The sequence below is a fragment of the Cervus elaphus genome, chromosome 23 (genome assembly GCF_910594005.1).
Source record: "Cervus elaphus chromosome 23, mCerEla1.1, whole genome shotgun sequence".
Taxonomy (NCBI): Eukaryota; Metazoa; Chordata; class Mammalia; order Artiodactyla; family Cervidae; genus Cervus; species Cervus elaphus.
In genome coordinates this window covers 21,059,359-21,083,952 of record NC_057837.1, presented here as the reverse complement: position 1 = coordinate 21,083,952, position 24,594 = coordinate 21,059,359, and the positions used below count along the sequence as shown (strand labels likewise).

At 37.1% G+C, this 24,594-nt stretch overlaps 1 protein-coding gene across 1 annotated transcript in view; it reads right to left on the bottom strand.

The window, feature by feature from the left end:
• The window catches only part of MALRD1 (MAM and LDL receptor class A domain containing 1), a 515,151-nt gene that overhangs the window by 104,936 nt on the left and 385,621 nt on the right, over nucleotides 1-24,594 (bottom strand). The window contains exons 33-34 of the mRNA XM_043884605.1: nucleotides 19,377-19,578; nucleotides 3,230-3,493 (exon numbers count right to left, since the gene is read on the bottom strand). Of these exons, the coding sequence (XP_043740540.1) occupies nucleotides 3,230-3,493; nucleotides 19,377-19,578 (466 nt within the window). The remainder of the gene's footprint in view (nucleotides 1-3,229; nucleotides 3,494-19,376; nucleotides 19,579-24,594) is intronic.

Here is a 24,594-nt window from a genome sequence, read left to right as displayed (position 1 = left end):
CCTAAGTCCTTCTCTTCCTATTTTTCCCAGCTCAAGAAATGGCAGATTGGCTGTATTGTTGCCTAGATCAGAAACTTGGAAACTATTATTGATTTCTTTCTCCTGCTCTTCACTTGAATATCTCTTAAATCTATTCATCCTGTGCATCATACCATTAACCTAATCAACCCCTTACTATTTCAAGTATGACATCTCCTAACCAGGCACCCATCCTCATTCCAATCCATTCCATGTACCACTTAAACACTTACTTATCACTGGCATGATAGGGTGGACTCTTCAAGACCTAGTCCCTGCTTATCTCTCCCAACTTATTTCTACATTTTTCACCACAGACTATATGAAATATTCTTCGATCAAACAACTTCTCCTTTATTCTTGGAACATTCTCACCGGAATCAAGCATTTCAAATTGCCTAATGACTATCTGTCTTTCCAAATTTGACTCTGTGATCACTTTTCATGTTAAAATTTATAGACACTCTGGCACCATAGTTAGGGAGTATCCTGTGTTATTCAGTAACTCTTTGGTTATCTCTCACAGAACTTACCACATGGTATCCCAACTATCATTTACTACCCTCCTTCACTAATATACAATGTATCTAACAACCTGGGTTTGTATCGAGTCATGTCCATTGGATCAATGTCCAATACAATGTGTTGCATAAATTACATCCTTAAGGTCTGTCTGATCAAGGCTATGGTTTTTCCAGTGGTCATGTATGGATGTGAGAGTTGGACTATAAAGAAAGCTGAGTGCAGAAGAATTGATGCTTTTGAACTGTGGTGTTGGAGAAGACTCTTGAGAGTCCCTTGGACTGCAAGGAGATTCAACCAGTCCATCCTAAAGGATATCAGTCCTGGGTGTTCATTGGAAGGACTGATGAAGCTGAAACTCCAATACTTTGGCCATTTCATGTGAAGAGCTGACTCATTTGAAAAGACCCTGATGCTGGGAAAGATTGAGGGCAGGAGGAGAAGGGGACAACAGAGGATGAGATGGTTGGATGGCATCACGGACTCGATGGACATGAGTTTGAGTAAACTCTGGGAGTTGGTGATGGACAGGGAGGCCTGGTGTGCTGCGGTTCATGGAGTTGCAAAGAGTCGGACAGGACTGAGCGACTGAACTAAACTGAATGAACGTTTGTGAATGAATGAATGACAGTTTATAAAATGCCATTTCTAAATCAAAAAATGAGTCCACAAAAAATACGGTTATGCTTTCAATTGTTTAGTAAATTTTCACCATCAGATGACAATCCTGTCATTATTGCTCTAGCATTTTTTCCACAATTTATTTTCATGCAAGTTTCCCTACAGAGTCATAACTCAATAAATATTTTGGAGATGGAGAAGAGCAATTCTTTCACAGTACCATCTGTTCCTAATGTAGACTTATTTCCCTTTAGGAGCAGAATTCCATATATTACTATCTCATCAAATAACAATTTTCTAACATATGTCTAACATATGTATAAGAATACAGTATCTTCCTATGCTTCTCTTTAAATAGCACTGTTATTTGAAGTCAAATACCATATGACTATATTGAGCTTAATCTGATTTCTTTTTTATTTTTTAAAATTTGACCAAGCCATGAGGCTTGTGGGATCTTAGTTCCCCAACCAGGGATTGAACCTGTGCCTATAACAGTGAAAGCGCCAATTCCTAATCACTGGACCACCAGGGAATTCCTTAACTTAATCTGATTTCTAACAGCCAAATTCCATTAGAGCCTTGATCAGAACAGGGATAAGTAACTTGGCTTCCTCTTCCTCATTTGCCTCTATTTGTTTAACTTGCCTCTAAGACAATATTATATGACCTCACAAACTGACTTTACTATAGAAAGAATATACATGTAGGAAATAACAGGGAAATAGAAAGCCAAGGAAAACATATTCACTGATTTAAAGCTAAAACCTTCAAATATAAAAAAATTGTCTTACTTTACTTCATTCATCTTCATGCCTTTTGCAATAGATATCATAATTCTGGATGCTCACAGAAAATGGGGCATTGAAATAGCCTTCTATTTTTTTTTCCAATACCCCCATCTTACAGTTACATTCCAAACTTTACTGCTCCAAAAAAGTGGCCACTAACATATGGCTTATGGAGCTCTATCACTGCAGCTCATATACAGTGTGATACAACATGAAACCAGACAAAAAATAATTAAATAAAATGCTAGTGGTGCCTTGACTCCACCATGATTATGTACTCACCTTAAAGATTTGTGTAATTTGTGTAATTACTTAATTAACACTCTTCCTTCTCTATCTGACATAGGCTAGTTATAATAAAGAAAGAAGTTGATGAATGCAGGACTGAGAATTTTACAGGCATTCTCTCCGATTCTTATAGCCCTGTAAGGTAGGTATAACATGGGTGGTGAGACTGACTCAAATGACTTTCCCCAGAGTGTACAGGTAGTAAGTGACGAAGATGTCAAACCAGATGTCCCACTGATTTACTCTGGCATTAACTCTTTTTTTTCTATTTGTTTATGGCTGCGCTAGGTCTTTGGTGCTGTATGTGGACTTTCTCGAGTTGTGGCGAGTGGGGGCTGCTCTCTGGTGGTGGTGCGTGGGCTTCTCCTCGCCATGCCCCCTTTTGTTACAGAGCATGGGATCCAGAGCACAGGCTCAGTAGCTACAGCACACAGACTTAGTTGCTCTGTGGCATGCGCAATCTTCTTCGACTAGGGATGGAACCCATGTCCCTTGCATTGGCAGGTAGCTTTTTATCTATTGTATCACCAGGGAAATCCTGCATTAACTCTTAATGACATAACATCTATCAAGGTCCAGGTCTAAACCTTAATTACATCTATTCACTAAAATGGATATTTCCCCACTTGTGCCATCTTCATGAACATTTTTAGGGGGAAGAAATTATAATTACATGTCTTTAATCCGTCCCCACACACATTTAAAAAACTAACAGATCTGCAAGAGCATCCCCTATATGAATGATTCAGATGCAAATGTAAAAAGGAGATTGGACACATCTAACAGAGATTAGTATGACTACAAACAAAATGTTTCTGGAAATGCTAACCAAGGACTGCACACCTTGTTCAGCAACATAGCACGAACAACTTTGTTACTGATGATACGATCATGCTAAGACTCTAGAGAACTTTGTTTTATCTGTCAAGCTCTCTCTATCATTTCCAAACAGCATTTCTTCCCTGGAACACTGAATGAAAATAACTCACAGCAGCCAGATTCGTCTTCATTAAAGTAGCAGTCAGGCACTCCATCACAAAGCAGGAGGGACGGGATACACTCATGGGTGGAGCACTGGAATTCTGTTTGGCCACAGAGCTGGGGAAGAGGGCTGAAAGGACAATCCATTTCATCAGATCCGTCTGTGCAATCTTCCTGTCCATTACATTTCCCTGCAAGAGGGACACACTGGACAGTGTAGATACAAGAAAACTGATCAGCTTCACACAGTGATGGCTGAATTGTCACAAAACCTGAAAAAGAGAGCAAGTCATTTTCACATTAGGGGAGTCAGCTCTCTGTCCAGTGTTGAAACATTGTAAGATATTTTCAATGAAACATTTAGCTAATTTAAGCACATTAATTTTCTATTAGGAATAATAAGAACTCTAACATAACAGGCCAACATGATTACAGAATACACCTTATCTTAACCTCAGAAACATTTTTATAAAGGGCATCATTACTGTTAAAAAATGACACTTTCCAATTAAAGAGGAAATTGTGGTTCATATTCTTAAATTCAACCATCAGATTTTCTTGGAGGAGTAAAAACACTTTTACATGGTAAGTTAGGCACTTTGAAGGGTTGCATTCATAATTTTAGCATTTAGGGAAATTGCCATTATGTCATTACACTGGTATACAGTTTATTAACTGTTTCTTAATGACTTCAGCTTCGGGAATTTGGATCCTGAGACATTAGGGAGGACTGAGTCACAGAACTGAGGGCTGCTATGGTTTTGTCGAACACGGCTGAGCGACTGAACTGAACTGAACTGATGGTTTTGTCACACTATTCTTTGCCCTTCAGTCTTGATCACACTTCAAAGGTCTAAAAAGTACAATATGTGCAGTCGTATCTGAAATAGAGATGAAAGCATAGCTTAAGCCAAGTCTCACACTAGTAAGACTCTTCAAGATAATGTGATTCATACCCAACAATCCCATTTTACAGGTAAGGATACTGAGGTTCATAAAATTTTAGTGTCCAAAGACACAATGTAAATTTAATGAACTTTTTTTCACATTAAACTATTCCACAGCAATGGTTTGAATCAACACTTAAAGCAAGAGAGAAGAGTGCTGATTTGCTGCTGTTTTTAGAGGTCAGAGAGTATCTGTGAATATACAGGATTGCACTAATTTCCTGGAACATTATTCTTGGAACAGTCCTTATACTTTTTATACTGGGACATATGCTAATGGGCTAATCAGTATTTTAGGGAAAAAAAATAGCATGTAATAGAGACTGAGAATTCCCTGGAGGCCCAGTGGTTAAGACTTCACCTTCCAATACAAGGCAAGTGGATTTGACCCCTGATCAGGAACTAAGATCCCACGTGCCCTTGTGATCAAAAAACCAAAACATAAAACAGAAGCTATAAAGTAACATAGTCAATAAAGACTTTAAAAATGGTGCATGTAAAAAAAAAATCTTAAAAAAAAGGAAATAATGGGAACCAGTTCAAGAATACCTTTTTTTGTGTTTGTTACATTTTAACACTATTATTTATGGATTTTGTAAGAATGACCTGTTTTAAACAGAAGAATGGTGGTGTGAATTCATTTTAGAAATGAAATCTAAAAGTTCCTCTCCCACTCAGGAGTGGTGATATACCCAGAACGTATTTAAATTCGAACCCTGTGATGAAAGTCATGTATCTGAGGGAATTTTTGTTCATGGGAATAAGCATGTTTAAGCAGAGAGGGATATATGTATGACTTTGAGGTGTTTGTATCATGTTCTTATTTAACTACCTAAGACACAGTAGTGCATACAACTGCAGTGATCCAGTGGAAACATTCTGAACGAAAACTTAGAAAGTAAATTGGATTTAAATTTTTATAAATATATATATATATATATCTTTTGATATTTAACCATGGTCAAATGAATAATTTCTCTTCATTCTTTTTATTAATCTCACATTGAAGGAATGGCGGACATCCTTACTTTTATTTTTTTCTCAAACATTTTATGGACTAAACTTTTATCTTTATAAATTTCCCTCAAGGTAGAACCTCAGCTCAAGGTTGAGCTACAGGAAACCTGGTAGGCTTGTATTGTCGCCTGTGAATTCTGTCTTGTATTGTCCAGATTTTTCTCTCAAGGTCAAGGCCTCATTCCCCCAACTGCTGAGAGGTTACCAGATGATAGCACACAACTGTCTACCTCTAGCATCTTCCCTCTGAAGTCACACACCCTTGCAGAGGCTGTTCCTGGCAGAATTTACAATTGTCACAGTTGACCAATGGTGCTGGAAGGTTGATTATGGGGGAGACAGGTATACACAAACTCTGTCATTTTCACCTAATTTTGCTGTGAACCAAAAACTGTTTTAAGAAATAAACTGTGTATGTGTCTACATCTCAGCACCAATATCCCTCAGAATCTGTATTCTAGCCTATAACTCATGTTTGATGTTTTTCTTTTCAAATTTTCTGTGTTCTAGTTTCTCCAAGTCCTTTTTAAAATCCAGCATTTAAAATTCACAGTACTCAAGTAAGTGTACTGTCCATTGGTCAAGCCACTTGGTCCATTTCTTCCCATGCCCAGTGAGCTGCTCAGTCAGCTGTTTAAAACCAATAGAACTGACGTGCAGAGCCAGTGAATGCACAAGAGAAATGGCACCATTTCAGTCCTAACCCAACTGCGTCTCCTTGAACATGGATGTGATTGTTCATTACATGTGAGAGTTACTTTGAGGGACTGTAGCACGATCAGAAAAGGCAATGGATGACTTACAAGCTGGATCAAGATTGTCAGAAAAATATCAACAGCCTCAGATATACAGACGATACCACTCTAATGGCAAAAAGTGAAGAGGAATTAAAGAACCCCAACTGGAAAAGATCCTGATGCTGGGAAAGATTGAGGTCAGGAGGAGAAGGAGGTGACTGAGGATGAGATGGCTAGACGGCATCACTAACTCAATGGACATGAATTTGAGCAAGCTCCAGGAGATGGTGGAGGACAGGGAAGCCTGGCAAGCTGTAGTCCATGGGGTTGCAAAGAGTCGGACATGGATGAACAACTGAACAACCAAAGTACAATCAGAGCAAAAGAAAACCGACATCCAGAAAGTCAACTGAAATATACCTCAAAGAGTAAAGTGAGAATAGGAAGGATGAAAGGTAAGAAAGAGACACAGAGGGACATCAGAAATGTTGGTGACTGTGACAGGGGCAGAGAGAGAAAGTGGAAAGAAAGACAGCCCAAGAAAATGTGGATTCATTTTGACAATGTGACTCAGTCTTTAACTTATGGGTGTTCTTCTTATTGCTGTTCAGCCAACATTTCTCAAGCTGTATCTGATTAGGAGAATTGTGAAGACTTAGTACAATTGTACAACATACACTCACACACATATTATATCATATTAGCTTTAGGGGCATGTTTCTCAAATAGATCACAAGTCTAAAGTATGTCGGATACCCTTTTGAAAACCAAGGGTATCTCACATTGTGGTTTGCAACTGATTCACAGTCCATGGGGTCGCAAAGAGCTGGACACGATTGAGCAAATTTTACTACTCTTGCAGGCTGGAGCTGACTGAAGGCATTGTTAACTAACTTTTGCATTTCTAGGAATCAAAGACATTCCTCTCATTACCACATTCCACTTCATATTGTGCTATGCAGACAGGTACAATTTCTAACATTATGCTAACATTATGGATATTTCTTTGTTCTCCTAAAATGATGCTGAGTTTCATTGTTCACTAGTTTGGGTAGTAGCTGAAATATCTTTTTTTAGAGCAATAAACATTATAAACAATATAAAGCAATAAACATTTCATACTGATGATTTACAGTGAAATACAATGTAGCATTCTCATGTATTTCATATAAATTCAATAAAAGTCTAAAAGTGCCCAAGGAAAATCTCATGGATTTTGATCTTTATGATTAATATGTTTAGTGAAAGCAAAATTGATTGCCTGTTTTGAAAGGAAAGAAAAAAGATGCATAGGGAACCTTAGTTTTAAAGAGCAGGATTTAAGCTTTTGCCAAATCTTGCCATACTCAATGACATAAATGGTAAAATGCTTATTGTAAAATATGACAGCCAGTTATAAATTGGTAATTGTTTGTCTTTGGCCAATACTTCATTAACAGCATTCAAAAATGTTACAGGAAGCTACAGGAGGGGAAGCAGATGATAAATTTTAAACTTCAATTCTGCATAACTTTTGGTTTCAGATTATTTTGAATTAAAATTTAATTTTTATAGTTTTGCAAATCACTTCATAAAGTATATTTGTCTTTCAATTAAAAATACTTATCTTTAATGTGGAGTCATAAAAGAATCACTTTTATCTTTTTATTTCATTTCAATATTTAATAGTTTAAGTATTTCTAGAAAGACAGACTGTGACTTCAGGCTGAACTAAAGAAGATAGAAGAGCCTGGCATAAACAGAGCAGTGTGGGGAGCGCTGGAGTGGGTGATGGATCAGGAGAGCTTGGGTGGCTGGTGAGAAAGGCTATGCAGAAATGTCAAAAGTCTAACACAGTAGACAAAAATAAAGGAAATTTAACAGTTTGCAAAAGGTGAGTCCAAAGTTTTGGGTTGACCAAAAAGTCTGTTCAGTTTTTTCCATAACATCATATGAAAAATCTGAACAAACTTTTTGGCCAACCCAATAAAAGCTGCTAAGTATTTGAAAAGAGATGCCATATGGAAAGTGATAATTATTTTCAAAGTGAATGGCAGAGCTAGTTAAAGCTAAGGCTAAAATAAAGATAGAAGAATACTAGAAATTAAATTTGCTTTGCATTTGAGAAGAGACCATATATCTAAATGACACAGGAATCATGAAAAAGAGTAACAATTATTGAAATTGAAAAAGTAAAGATAGAAGAGACAAGTTCAAAATTGATACAGACATACAGATATGCACAGACATACACATGGTGACTGCAGCCATTAAATTAAAAGATGCTTGCTCCTTGGAAGAAAACCTATGACAAACTTAGATAGCCTATTAAAAAGCAGATACATTACTTTACCAACAAAGGTCCATCTAGTCAAAGCTATGGTTTTTCCAGTAGTCATATATGAATGTGAGAGTTGGATTATAAAGAAGGCTGAGTGCTGAAGGATTGATGCTTTTGAACTGTGGTGTTGGAGAAGACTCTTGAGAGTCCCTTGGACTGCAAGGAGATCCAACCAGTCCATCCCAAAGGAGATCAGTCCTGAATATTCATTGGAATGATTGATGCTGAAGCTGAAACTCCATTACGTTGGCCACCTGATGTGAAGAACTGATTCATGGGGAAAGACCCTGATGCTGGGAAAGATTGAAGGCAGGAGAAGGGGACGACAGAGGATGGGATGGTTGGATGACATCACCGATGCACATTGAGTTTGAGCAAGCTCCAGGAGTTGGTGATGGACAGGGAAGCCTGGTGTGCTGCAGTCCATGGGGTTGCAAAGAGTCGGACACAACTGAGCGACTGAACTGAACTGAACAGATGAGCGCTGATAAATGCATATACCTACTTCTGTGTAAAAACTGTGTGTATGGATATATGTGCACATGCACTACACACAGAGGCAGATTATTTGAAACCATGAAGCTCTTTGCTAGTGACAGAAAGGCTGGAGGAAAGACACACAGCAGTGGATGTTGGGTTACCTACAATATGAGGTTGTGATGGAGCCGCTCTCTCCCCCAGCACACAGGCTGGACGTGAGAGGAAATCAAAAACGCATTTTCCACACTGGGGAAAATCAAGAGCTGAAGGAGCAGAACATGTTAAGAAGTCCTCTAAAGAGTTATCATTTTTACCCAACATCAGTATTTGCCGCAATGATAGCCAATACCTTCCTAACTATAAATAGTGATTCCACTGCAAATGTCTGAAATTGCATAAATGAAGAATTTTCTGCCTGCTTATACCCTTCAATAATCTAAAACATATGTGAATGTGGAAATATGCATAAAATATGGAATGTGAGAACAGTTGTTGGTCATTTCATTCTTGTCATGAAGCCTGGAACCCAGAGAGAGAACCCAGTGGATGAGATAAATTCCTCTCTTATCTTCTCCAGATGGTGCTATACTATACTTCTTGGTCTGCCATATCTATACTGGTGTGGCCTCTTCTGTATGTACTGTTGGGCCAGGTTAAGTACTTGGCTTAATTTAATGCTATTGTTCACCGATAGCTCTATTTCCATATTAACTAAATTTTATTCAATAATTAAAGAATTCCCCAAATGTTAAACTCTTGACTTCTATATTTGACTTCTATATTAGGGCCAATATTATTTAGTACACTCCCCTTTTAATCCATGCTTTACACTGCTTCTACTATACATTTCCCAAAAGAAGAATCCTGCTCAAAAATGGTTCTCCAATATCTGACACTATGAAGTCCACTGTCCTTATAAGATAAAGGTCCACTGTCCTGTGGTTATTCAGTGATTTAACTTCTGGTTCAGCCTCACCAGTGCTCTCCCATTAAGCCTAAAATTGCAGAGGAAATAGTGACTCTCTTTCAGTTATTACTGTATTGTACTCTGCCAATTATGACTGTATTTTACTCTTTGACTATTTCAATTATGACTGTATTGTACTCTTTGGGCTTCCCTAGTGGCTCAGATGGTAAAGAATCCACCTGCAATGTGGGAGACCTGGGTTCAGTTCCTGAGTTGGTAAGATTCCATGGAGAGGGAAATAGCAACCAACTCCAATATTCTTGCCTGGAGAATCCCATGGAAAGAGGAGCCTGGTGGGCTACAGTTCATGGGGTCACAAAGAGTCAGACACTATTGAATTACTAAGCACAACACTCTTTGTCAGTTGAGATGGGGCAGAGAAGAGAATGCTGTTGTCATCTTATTTCACTTATAGGAATTATGAGAGGGTGTCTTGGCATCAATCAATTATCACATCTTTGTCTCAGTGTAGAAAGGTTAAGATGGAGAGTGGAAAGTTGTTTCTTTAACACACTCTACAAATACACACAATTGAAGGAAATCTAAGAGTCTCAGGCAATCTGTCTGTGAGGGAACATTGCTGAATTTCATACACACTTTGGGGACTTTCTATGTGTCTCGAGAAAGTCAAAGAAGAGAGGCAGATACAAAGATGAAGATATGGAGGTGGGCAGTAGAGACGACCACTCGGGAGTTAAATATGGTGGTCTTTTAGAGATCTCCCAGCTGTACTGCCGTGACTGCCTCTATGATCCAAGAGAAAGTGGTGGGGACAGCCCATAACTTTTAGTTAACAGGGCCTTGGCTCTAAATACAAAGACAAATACATCCAGCTATATTTAACTTACTATTAACTTTTGAGGAATAGGAATGAATAGCTTTCCCTAAAGTTTAGAGTGTTCTATATAACTGAATTGCTATTAATTTTAAAACCATATAATTTGAAGACTAATTTCTGCCTTCCTAATAAAATCATTTAAAATGTACAGCTATATACCTGAAATTAATACAACATTGTAAAATAAAATTTTAAAAGTTAAAAATACACTTTAAGTCAAAAAGAACTAGTAGAAATAGTACTTCATTTGTTGCTTAATGATAAACAAAAATTGATTTATTGGGAAGATTAAAAAATGATTATTTTAAAGTGTGTTGGATTATTTTGCTTCATATGGAATTCTATAGGAGGCACGTCTATATAACATATGTTAATTGCATTTTAATCAGAAACAGCAGAAAGGGCAAAATGCAAGGTCTGGATATTTTAGAACTTTAACTGACTTCTTATCAATTATATCCATCCAAAAAAGAAGACCAACTATGGGTCTACTATTCCTTCATACTTTTTTTTTTAATAAAAAATTGCTTATTTCTCTAACCTCAAATTTTTTATTTTGAGGAAGTTCATATTAGTGAAAATGATAACTCATATGTAAACCCATTTATTTACTCTTTGTTAAGACAAGAAAGTTGTTTTTTATTTTCTATTTTCCTATTTAAAAGAGTGGTCAGTCTTTTCTGAGTAAAATGTTCTTACATGTCAGTAAGATACTATCAGAAAAACGGCCATTCTGTTGAAGTCACTTGTTTTCAATGAAAAGGAAAAAAAGCTTTTCTTAAAATAGATTTTTTAGTGAATGAGTGTCACTTTCTTATTCTATTTCTTAGGCAACAGACAAACAACCTTGTTTTCATAGATCTGAACGTTTTCCAGATAACAACATATGTGTTCCAGGAATTAGGAAACCTATAATAGAAACAGATTTTAATAGTCCAAGAGAACTAAACAGGCCCAGATTGACCTTGGCTATTGAAAAACTCCCAGAATCCCCCAGATACACTTGGCTTGGTAAAACATTTGGCCTGCTGAGTATTTCCAAGTAAAAAGAAAAGAGTCAGCAAAGGTTATGATCATTTTCAAACTGACTGTAGAGAAATAACAATCTCCATATTTTATTTTAAATATACATATATTTATATATTATGGTACAAAATACATATAATTATGTGGTAAACATCATTTTTCACATAAGAGCATTCACCTTTAAGACAGAGTGTTGGGACAGTGAAGTGTGGTTTATTGTTATGTTCAATATGAGGCACTTGTCAAATCCAGGCTAATGGAGTACAGTTTCTACTGGGACTGATTTTTCCATGGTTGTCATTTGGATTTCTTCCCCCTAATTCAACAAAATTCCTTCCAGTCTGACGATCAGCAGGAAATCAAATAAGAACCACCTCATAGTGCAACAGACAAGCTCCTCCAAATGTAGTTAAGAGGGAATCCAGATCTACTCCTATAAGTCGGCTTGGTATTAGCTTTTAATGTCATTTTTCTGGTTCCTGTGTTTTACCCTTATAATCTAAAGTCCTTTCCAGGAATAAAGAGGAATTATTCTATCATTTGACAGACTGCGAGGACTTCACAACCCACAGTAACAGATTTAAAACCTAATAATATTCTATAAACCAGTAAGTGAATCAGAATGGACAGACAATAATTTTCCTTCAGCTTTTTGTACATTTATCACTATTCCTTTAAAGATTAGACCCATGAATGATTCATGGAATCAGTATTACAAAAAGGACCCATGTATTAAAACTATGCTTTAAATTATTTATCTACAGTTGCCATGATACCATGTCTGATATAAAATGGATATCTACTGTATATCATATACTTTTTTCAAATTTATATTTTTATCCACCAACCTAAAATTAAAGATCACTTACACTCAACAAAATTTTCTTTAAAAAATAAGATAATGGAAATTTTTCAATGTAGAGGAACTAAAAGTGACAGAAAACAAGCTACACATATCACAAAATACTATGTAAGATATATTACAGGACAGCTGCAAACTTAAGGCTAAGACAATCTAGAACAGAGTTTAGCTTCCTGCTGGGAATATCAAGGATAAATTCAAGGATAATAAGATGACTTTTGTTCTGCCCTAGAAAGTGAAAAAGGATTTTAACAAGAGGAGATAAAGGACAGGGCATTCCCAGCCTGATAAGTGGCAAGATTAAAGTCAATGAGATGAGAGGAGAGAATATAGGAGAATATAGGACAAGACTAGAGAAAGGCAAGAGGTCCTGTTTTAAGGGATCATTTTAGAACCAGAATCACACAGCTAAGCCATGAGCTGCAATAAAGAATAAGCAGTGTATTTAGCAGGCAATTGAGAGTCTCTAAGTATTTTTCTTCTTCTTTGTAGCTGGTCTGAATTACTATATTTTGATTAGTCTCAGTTTTACTTCCTCTTTCACCACCGGCATATAGATAGATAATTTATTGTTTCTGGTCAACCATTTAAATTGAATCACACAGTTACAGAATATTCAGGCTTGATTATGAATTTTTTAAAGAAGTAGAGGAATGGTGATCGTCCAGGTGATGGATGATGTGGAAATTAGAAATGAGAGAGTAACAAGTCAGCTCTGAAGGAAGTATTCATAGGCAGTGGAATTAGGCAGTTTTACCCACTGGTGTAGTCAGTTTTACTCACTTTCTGCTCATTTTTCTGTCTTAGACTCTTAGTTTTACATTTAATTTTTGAAGTAATCTAATATTCTTTCAATAAACTTATTTTCTGCCTTTAAGTTAGGCTAAGTTATACACTGTTGCTTGCAATTAAAAAAATCTTTCTGTTACTATGGTGAGTAAGAAAAATGCAAGAAATACTTTTCTGGAACTTACACTATAGTAGGGACTAGAAGATTAAGTTGATAATTATGAGTGAGTAAATTAGACAAATCGGGTGTGCAGCCATAAGAGAGATTCTGATGAGTCATAAGAAGCCCTTGAACCAGAATTTGAGCAATAAAAGGGAACTGGGGTTGGGGGTTGGTGGGGGTGGGGGGGGGGGAAGAAAGCAAAGTCTATAGAATATGCTGCCTGAGGTATGCTTGAAATAAGCAAATGGAGGAAAAAAAAATGATGGTTTCAAAGTGAATATTTGAGAAAAAAATAAAGGCACTAAAAAATTGATAACACCCTTTATGGTTATTCATAACCAAGAGGTTTTGGGGCTTTGAAAATATCAACTGATACAAATGCTATAAATATCCTTATGATAGGGTAAGTTTTCACTAGCAATATTCCGGATACATTATGCAAAATAAACATGCCCATTCTTTGCCCTGATTTTGCACTCCAGGATATCTGGCTCTAGGTGAGTGATCACACCATTGTGGTTATCTGGCTCATGGAAATCTTTTTTGTATAGTTCTTCTGTCTATTCTTGCCACCTCTTCTTAATATCTTCTTCTGCTTCTGTTGGGTCCATACCTTTTCTGTCCTTTATTGTGCCCATCTTTGCAAGAAATGTTCCCTTGGTATCTCTAATTTTCTTTAAGAGATCTCTAGTCTTTCCCATTCTACTGCTTTCCTCTATTTCTTTGCATTGATCACTGAGGAAGGCTTTCTTAGCTCTCCATGCTGTTCTTTGGAACTCTGCATTCAAATGGGTATATCTTTCCTTTTCTCCTTTGTCTTTTGCTTCTCTTCTTTTCTCAGCTATTTGTAATGCTTCCTCAGACAACCATATTGCCTTTTCGGTGGAGTGCAAGGTCAAGTGGGACTTAGGAAGCAACACCATGAACAAAGCTTGGAGGTGATGGAATTCCAACTGAGCTATTTCAAATCCTAAAAGATGATGCTATTAAAGTGCTGCACTCAATACGCCAGCAAATTTGGAAAACTCAGCAGTGGCCACAGGAAGAGAAAAGGTCAGTTTCATTCTAATCCCCAAGAAAGGCAATGCCAAAGAATGTTCAAACTACCACACAACTGCATTCATCTTACACGCAAGCAAAGTAATGCTCAAAATTATGCAAGCTAGGATTCAATAGTACGTGAACTGTGAACTTCCAGATGTTCAAGCTAGATTTAGAAAAGGCAGAGGAATCAGAGATCAAACTGCCAACATCTGTTGTATCATCAAAAAAGCAAGAGAGTTCCAGAAAAACATCTACTTCTGCTTTCTTAACTATGCTAAAGCCTTTGATTGTGTGGATCACAACAAACTGTGGATAATTCTTAAAGAGATGGGAATATCAGACCACCTTACCGCATCCTGAGAAATCTGTATGTAGGTCAAGAAGCAACAGTTAGAACTGGACATGGAACAATGGACTTGTTCCAAATTGGAAAGCAGTACATCAAGGCTGTATATTGTTACCCTGCTTATTTAACTTCCATGCAGAGCACATCATGCGAAATGCCAGGCTGGATGAAGCACAAACTAGAATCAAGACTGCAGGCAGAATATCAATAACCTCAGATATGCAGATGGCACCACACTTATGGCAGAAAGCAAAGAGGAACTAAAGAGCCTCTTGATGAAAGTGAAAGAGGAGAGTGAAAAAACTGGCCTAAAACTCAACATCCAAAAAACTAAGATCATGGCATTTGGTCCCATCACTTCATGACAAATAGATGGGAAAACCATGGAAACAGTGGGAGGCTTTATTTTCTTGGGTTCCAAAATCACTGCAGATGGTGACTGCAGCCATGAAATTAAAAGATGCTTGTTCCTTTGAATAAAAACTTGACTAACCTAGACAGCATATTAAAAAGCAGGGCCATTACTTTGCCAACAAAGGTCTGTCTAGTCAAAGTCATTGTTTTCCCAGTAGTCAAGGATGGATGTAAGAGTTGGACCATAAAGAAATCTGAGCACTGAAGAATTGATGCTTTCAAACTGTGGTGTTGGAGAAGACTCTTGAGAGTCCCTTGGACAGCAAGGAGATCAAACCAAGTCAGTCCTAAAGGAAATTAGCCCTAAATATTCATTGGAAGGACTAATGTGAAGCTGAAGTTCCGATAATTTGGCCACATGATGCAAAGACCTGACTCATTAGAAAAGATGCTGATGCTGGGAAATTATGAAGGCAGGAGGAGAAAGGGATGACAGAGGACAAGATAGTTGGATGGTATCACCAACTCAATGGCCATGAGTTTGAGTAAGCTCCAGGCGTTGGTGATGGACAGGGCAGCCTGGTGTGCTGCAGTCTATGGGTTCGTAAAGAGTCAGATACAAGAGCAAGTCAACTGAACTGATTCTTTGCCCTGGACCACAGTTGTGGTCTTCACTCCTGTGTGGCGTTGGTAGGAAGCGAACACCATTAACTGTGAGGATCCTTCCTCTGACGTGTGTGTAGAGCAGCCTATGTAAAGAAAAAGAGGGCATGCTTTTCTTCTTAAACCCACCAACCTGCAGTGATGTCATACTGGTAAATTAAAATTAACCATGCTGCAGAATCGACACCAAGGAAATAGGAAAATGCTACACACAGGGCTTTTTTTTCCTCTTGAGAACTAGTTTACCAGCACACCACTGAATATTTCTCAGGAATATTCATTGATGGTTCAGTAAACTACTCCTCTATGCCTAATACTGCCTTCAAGTCAAATGAAATTGTCTTAGAACCATAGTTTAGAGCTAAGAGAGTTTCAATTACATTTACTACTATTTTAAGCTTCCAAGGATGCATTGCTACCCCAATATGTCCTTAGATATTAAGCTTCTGGAGAGCTGGCAATAATATTATAGGCACATATATCTTTCAATCGAAGTTCAGGGCAGCACACAGTAGATGCACAGCACACTTTAGTTACATGGGCTTCCCTGGTAGCTCAGCTTGTAAAGAATCTGCCTGCAATGCAGAAGACCTCAGTTTGATTCCTGGGTCAGGAAGATCCCCTGGAGAAGGGAACGGCTACCCATTCCAGTATTCTGCCCAGGAAAATTCAATGGACTGTATGGTCCATGAGGTCACAAAGAATTGGATGCAACAGAGCAACTTTCCCTTCACTTTTGGTTAGATGAAGGGCAGACTTACTCAAGTTTACAAACACAGCAAGTAATGAGAAGTCTTCTATGTCTTCCTGCAGTAACGTTTCTGTTCTAACTCCTAGACCCTCTAAACTTCCTCATTATTCTCTCTGGACTCTCTTCTTTTCTAGATCATTCTCTATCCCTTCCTTCTGCTTTCCGGATCCTCTTTTACAAATCCTGTCCCATATGATCATAAGAGAGTAGACTTAAAAGAGAGAGAAGACATTGTTTATTCCATCTCCCTGATGATATAACATGATGTAAGGAGTTTAAATTTCTTTTAAAATTATATAAGAGTTTGCTGATACGGTCATGATTTAGACTCATGTCTCCAAATTTTTAGTAAAATTGTTCTTTCTACCTCTCAACATAGTCACACAGAGTACATTGGACAAATCACATAGCTCTGTCTGCCTCTGTCTCTTTCCTTTTTCCAAAACAGGGTTAGAGAATAAGACTGGAGGCAGAGGTCACTGGTGGTAGTGAAGAGGGGTATCATGTAAATTCAGCTGATAACTTTTACTTATTCATCTTTTCATTTGACATATTCATTGTTTATTCATAGGGTATGTGTATTGAGTATCTCCTATATAACAGGACTCTTCTAGGCATGTAGAATACATCACTGGAGATCATATAAATGATGAAGATGATGAAAACAGACAAATATTTCCATTTTTAAATAATTTGCATTCAAGAGAATATACCAGTCCTGGAAATGCTCCAGAGTAATACTTTCTGTTCACATCCAGAGAAGGGAAAAAAAGAAGAAAAATCTCTATTCAAGAATGAGGTGAGAGCTACTGTCATTTAGCAGTGATAATATAAACAAGGAGAACGTGTGGCTGCCTATTCCCCATGAATTCCTTATGAATTTCATTATTTTGTTTGGCATCTTGCTAGTTGCTGTCATTTTATATTTACCAAGTCAAGTTAAAAGGGATGCCCTGGGATAATATTTCTTTTTTTTGGAATTGCATTCACTCCCCAAAGATCTATTTTCTTTGAATTTAATGACAACCACAACAACAAAAAATGTAGCTGGAAAGATTGTTCAAAAAGAAGAACTAAAAATGCCCAAAGTTAGTGGAAGGAAGGAAATACCAAAGATTAGAGCAGAAATAAATGAAATAGAGACTAAAAGCACAAAAGGAAAGATCAGTGAAATCAAGAGCTGGTTCTTTGAAATGATAAACATAATGACAAATCTTTAGCTAGACTCACCAAGGAAAAGAGAGGACTCAGATAAAATCATATATGAAAGAGGGGATGTTATAACTGATAACACAGAAATGCAAAAGATAATAAGAGACTACTACATACAATTATACTCAAATAAATTGGACAATCTAGAAGAAACGGATTGATTTTCAGAAACACAACCTTCCAAGACTGGTTCAGGAAGAAATAGAAAATCTGAGCTGATGGTTGCTAGTAAAGAGATTGAATCAGTAATCAAAAATCTTCCAACACACCAAAGTCTAGCATAAGAAGGCTTCACAGGTGAGTTCTACGAAACATTCAAATAAGAACTAATACCAGTACTTGACAAACTCTTCCAAAAACAGAAGAGGAGAGAACACTTTCAAACTCATTCTGTGAGGTCAGAATTATATACATAAACAAAATAAGAACACCACAAGGAAAGAAAATTACAAGTCAATATTCCTGATGAAGATGAATGAAAAATCTTCCATGAAATATTAGCAAACCAAATTAAACAACACATTAAAAAGATTTTATGTCATGATCAACTGGGATATCTTCTAGGGGTGGAAGGATGACTGAAAATCTGAAAGTCAGTCATTGTGATACAACATATTAACAGAATAAAGGATAAAAATCATATGATCATCTCCATAAATGCATAAAAAGCATTTGGTAAAATCAACATCCATTTTTTGATAAGAACTTTACCAAAGAAGATATAGAAGAAATGTACATCAACATAATAAAGTCCATAGAGGACAAACCCACAGCTGATGTTATACCTAATGATGAAAAGATAAACACTTAACCTCCAAAAAGATCAGGAACAAGACAAGGATGCCCACTCTGTCTACTTTTATTCAATATAATATTGAAGTCTTAGCCACAGCAATCGGGAGCGGGGGAGTAAATGGCATCCACATTGGAATGGAAGAAGTAAAATGATTATTTGCAGGTAATGTGGTAGTACACATAGAAAACCCTGTAGACTTCACCAAAAAATTTCCCTGTTGGAGATAATAAATAAATGCAGCAAAGTTGCAACATACAAAATTAATGGACAGTTTGAAAGGCAATGACCCTACTCTCTAATGTTGATAAAGTGAAGGATTTATCTGAGAACAAATAGCCACTTAAGTGGAAGCCTCTTAAACTTCAGAAACTCAGATTTTTGTTAAAGGAATGATTTCTTAGAAAAGGAGTTAATGACAAGACTTTTTTTCCTTTATGTAATAGAATAAGAGTTCTAGATTGTAATGTAGAAACAGAAGGGGAAAAGTTAATCTGGATGGAAAAGACAGGTGAACAGAAGAGTCTTTGTGCAGTTGCTGTGACCCTTTGGAAGTTAAAAAAATATATATAGACGACAAAGCTATATTGAGAAAACTAAATTTTCACTGAGTTTCTTAAAGAACTTCAGTCAAAGCTACTTTGTTGCCTAGAGGGCATGGAAATTTCATGATAAAGTTTCATGAGAGAAAAACTTTACCTCCAGCTGTGTATACTGCTCTTTCTACAATGTATAAGTAAGACTGGACATGAAAAGAAATGCAATTCCTCAGAAATTCCCAATTCTTTTATATTTAGATATCTAAAACAATCTTTGTACAGCCCATATTCAGAAGGAATTGCTTACCTCCAAATACACATTCCGGGGTAAAAGAGATGTCATCAAGGGCGATAAAGATGTTCTCTTCTCCACTCAAATCAGCTTCAAATGCCACTTTAAATGGACTATTGCTCGAGAGAGGAACATGTCCGTACATCCAACCAGTTCGTTTATTGCCAATCACTGACCACATCAGGATGTTTAATCCAGATTCGTCAACAGTATACACCTAACAATAGGGAAGAAAACAAATAGAAAAAAAATCAACTCTTTGTGGCTTAGGTATTAGAGGAACACAGATATCCAGGTTGTCAATGAAAGAATGGAGTCTGGCAATGTGATAAGACAATAACAATACTTTATATATATATTTAAGCATTGTTGCCTATGGATGTTATATTTTCCTTGGTGAATCAGACCTTTGTTTAGTTTTGTCATATTGATTTCTGTGTACCAACTTAGATATGGCCCCAGAATGTAACTATTTCAAGTCTCTAAAAAGCTGGAGGAGGCGTGCAACCAGAATTTTTCACCACTTAAAAAAAAAAACAAAACAAAAAACCATGGAACAACAGACTGGTTCCAAACCAGGAAAGGAATACATCAAGGCTGTATATTGTCACCCTGCTTATTTAGCTTATATGCAGAGTACATCATGAGAAATGCTGGACTGGATGAAGCACAAGCTGGAATCAAGATTACTGGGAGAAATATCAGTAACCTCAGATATGCAGATGACACCACCCTTATGGCAGAAAACAAGGAAGAACTAAAGAGCCTCTTGATGTAAGTGAAAGAGGAGAATGAAAAAGTTGACCTAAAACTCAACATTCAGAAAACTAAGATCATGGCATCTGGTCCCATCACTTCATGGCAAATAGATGGGGAAATAGCGGAAACAGTGACAGATTTTATTTTGGGGGGCTCCAAAATCACTGCAGATGGTGACTGCAGCCATGAAATTAAAAGACACTTGCTCCTTGGAAGAAAAGCTATGACCAACCTAGACAGCATACTAAAAAACAGAGCCATTACTTTGCCAACAAAGGTCTGTCTAGTCAAAGCTGTGGCTTTTCCGTAGTCTTATATGGATGTGAATGTTGGACTACAAAGAAAGCCGAGTGCCGAAGAATTGATGCTTTTGAACTGTGGTGTTGGTGAAGACTCTTGAGAATCCCTTGGATTGCAAGGAGATCCAACCAATCCATCCTAAAGGAAATCAGTTCTGAATATTCATTGGAAGGACTGATGCTGAAGCTGAAACTCCAATACTTTGGCCATCTGATGCGAAGAACTGACTCACTGGAAAAGACCCTGATGCTGGGAATGACTGAAGGTGGGAAGAGAAGGGGACAACAGAGGATGAGATGGTTGGATGGCATCCCCGACTCAACTGACATGAGTCTGAGTAAGCTCTGGGAGTTGATGATGGACAGGGAGGCCTGGTGTGCTGCAGTCCATAGCATCGCAAACAGTCAGACACAACTGAGCGACTGAATTGAACTGAACTACAACATTAACTTCACACGCCTTGAAAGAGACAGACTATTTAGGAGTAATCAGAATTAAAGTGCCTCTTAATAGCAGAAAGACCTATGTAGCATTCAATGTTTGCCTGATACCTCCAAGTTGTTTTTTTAACCCCAATTAGTAATATCACTATACAGACTACCTTCAAAATGCCTTCAAAGCATCTTCCCTCCAAATGAAGGAAGTTTTAGACTGTAAAACTACAAACAGGAGAAAAAAATGGAATTATTATTTGATTTACTTTTTTAGTGTATTTTGAAGAATTCTAAATACTTGGAAAAATGGTTTCTGGTTCTGATGGCTAACTGAAAACATACGTTTATCTATACACCTCAAAAATGTTTCCATCCACAGAAATACTGGAAAATTAGGAGCACATCTACCAATGTACAAAAATAGTAAGTTCTTTCTGGAAGTTTTAAATTAAATGGAAACTGTTGGTTGAAATTACATAAACAAAACTGAGGAATTTGCAAACATCCACAGGTGAAAAAAACCCAAAATTGACTGCTCCCAGAAGAATTCTGGAATAACTGTAAGAGATGGACAGCATAGAGAAGAATCTATGCATGTGTCACCAGCTTATAATTAATCAAAGAATTCCATGAAAAGCCCAGTCAGTCATTATGTTAGGAGTTACTGGTGCAGACCTGCATACCCAAGACACACAGGTTGGGTATATACTGTTGGAGAAAGTGTTTTGTTATGGCGGCCATGAGCAGAGCAAACTAATGAACACATTAAACAAAAAGAATTCAATATAGTGGACGGCACAGGGATTAAGATTGAGGGTAGGAGGAGAAGTGGGCCACAGAGGATAAGACGGTTGGGTGGATTATCAACTCAATGGACATGACTTCGAGCAAACGCTGAGAGATAGTGGACAGGGAAACCTGGTGTGCTGCAGTCCATGGTGTGCAAAGAGTCAGACATGACTGAGCAACTGAACAACAACAGGGATTAATAAAGAGTAGTGAGCAAAGATCATGCTCTTTGATAATTATCATTGATAATTATATACTGATGATGTCTAAGGAATTTTAAAGAATAAAATTGCCAGGAAAGTAGATGACATTTACAATATGCATATAACTTTAGTAAGTCATAGAGCTGTTTGAGAGGGTTAGTTTAGGTCAATAAAGTTTTGCCAAAGGTCTTTTTTTATTTGAGGGATAAGTAGTTTAAAGTATGCAATTAATTTTCAACAAAATTGGATGAATATTTTAAAGAGATTTACCAAAAATTAAGTGTCCACTTTACAGAAGAATATAGCACTTAGAATGTAGAAACACAGGGAATAAGAAGAAGTAAAGGAAGTACAATCAATCTAAATGAAGACAGGGCTAACAGGGTAAATAATGAAACAAACAAACAAAAAGACAAATAGAAAATGTACACAAAAAATGGTTTGTATAGATGCGAAAGAACTGCACTGATTTATAAAATCTTAAAGAAAAAAAAAGTTCCAGCCATAAGCTGTTTATAATGGATGTTCAGTTCAGTTCAGTCGCTCAGTTGTGTCCAACTCTTTGTGACCCCATGGACTGCAGCACCCCAGGCTTCCCTGTCCATCACAAACTCCCAGAGCTTGCTCAAACTCATGTCTATTGGGTCAGTGATGCCATCCAACCATCTCATCCTCTGTCATCCCCTTCTCCTCCTGCCTTCTATCTTTCCCAGCAGCAGGGTCTTTTCAAATGAGCCAGTTCTTTGCATCAGTGACCAAACTATTGGAGTTTCAGCTTCATCATCAGTCCTTCCAATGAATATTCAGGACTGATTTCCTTTAGGATGGACTGGTTGGATCTCCTTGCAGTCCAAGGGACTCTCAAGAGTCTTTTCCAATACCACAGTTTAAAAGCATCAATTCTTCAGCACTCAGCTTTCTTTACAGTCCAACTCTCACATCCATACATGACTATTGGAAAAACCATAGCTTTGATTAGATGGACCTTTGTTGGCAAAGTAATGTCTCTGCTTTTTAATATGCTGTCTAGGTTTGTCATAGCTTTTCTTCCAAGGAGCAAGCGTCTTTTAATTTCATGGCTGCCGCCACCATCTGCAGTGATTTTGGAGCCCTCCCAAAATAGTCGCTCACTGTTTCCATTGTTGGGATGTGTAAGATGTTAAAGAATTTATTTTTAAAGTGGCAAGGATATAAGTATTATAAACAAACAAAATAAGATTTCAGGAATGTATAAAGAGGGGATACTTAAAATTGATAAACATTTAAATTCCTTCAGCACATATAACTGTCTTGAATCTTCATGCATTCCACCACATGGCTTTGAAATATAGAAGCTGAGACCAATAAAAACGGAAAACCAAATTGAGACTTTATACTAGAGGAAAAATGTCTTTCCTAAATTGTCAAATTAAGTCAATAATAGTGAGTAAGGTTGTAGAGGATCATGATTTATCTCTGTGTTTCCATCATCTCTGTGTATCTATATATCTTTGTTTCAACTAAGAAGCAATCATTCTCTTACACATCTATAGAAAATTTACAAAGGTATACATAAATTTAACAATGATAACGAAAGCATGTCTAATCAACAAAGGGAGGCATAGTATTGAATCAATGGTGTTGGAATAACCAGCTTACTATCTGGAAAGAAAATCATGAGTTTCTCACTTCTCACCACACGTACACAAAATCAATTATGACTGTATTAATCAGTTAGATCTGAAAATCAAAATTATGTGATAACAACCAAGTGAGAATATTTTGCTATTTTACGACAGGAAAAGGTGTCCTAAACAGAGCATTGAAGCCAAAATCTGTCAGGAAAATAGACTGACAAATTTCACAAAATAAAAACGGGAAAAAAAAGTTGCTTTAACTATGAATATATTAAGTGTTTTTCTCTTTTTAAGAAGTAATATTCAGCTTGGGACCCAGACTTTAAAGCAGAACTGACTTTTGGTTCTTTCTCAAGGTGACTTTGCACCTAACTTGCTTTTAGGCAGGTGTAAGAAATATCTTCTTTTGCAAATTCCCATGTCTCTATCCTAAAACTGTGACTTGATTTTAATTTTTAGCAGCATAACTCTTCAACTTGAGGTCACTTTTCTTTTCCTGCTTTTATTATATTCTAAAGGGAAAGTCTAATTTGAAGGTCATATTCGATTAGCTCCTTCTCCTGAGTGTCAACCTTTGCATTTCATGGAGTGCCTTCTCAGCCTGCTAATTTATACTTTAATAGAAACTAATAGCAAGGTTTTTCCCATCCTGAGATTTATTTTCCTATTATATACAATAAAAGATAAAGCACGTGTCAGCACTGCTTCCTCTGTCTGCACTATTGAAGTATCTCTGCCATCAAGGTTTGTGCACCCACCTTTGCTAAGCTGTTAACATAAGCCCATGATTCTCACTACACAACGTGATGGATGAAACATTCTGTTGGACACACTCTCCTATGGGCACACTCCCCATCACAGCATCCTCAGTGTCACACAATGTGCTCAGCAAAATGCCTGGCACACCAGGTACAACCTTACCTTTCTTGCCTTCTATTCAGTAAGACCTGTTAGAAGAAATATAGGACACTGATACAGGGAGGATCTTGAAGCTATACTCAAAAAGGGAAGAAATCACACTGAAAAATACTTGGGTTCATTTTAACTACTGTTCTTGTGTATTACCTGTGTTCCATTTTACAAATGACTGACACACCAGTATGTGTACATGTTGAGAATTACTGCCTTAGTA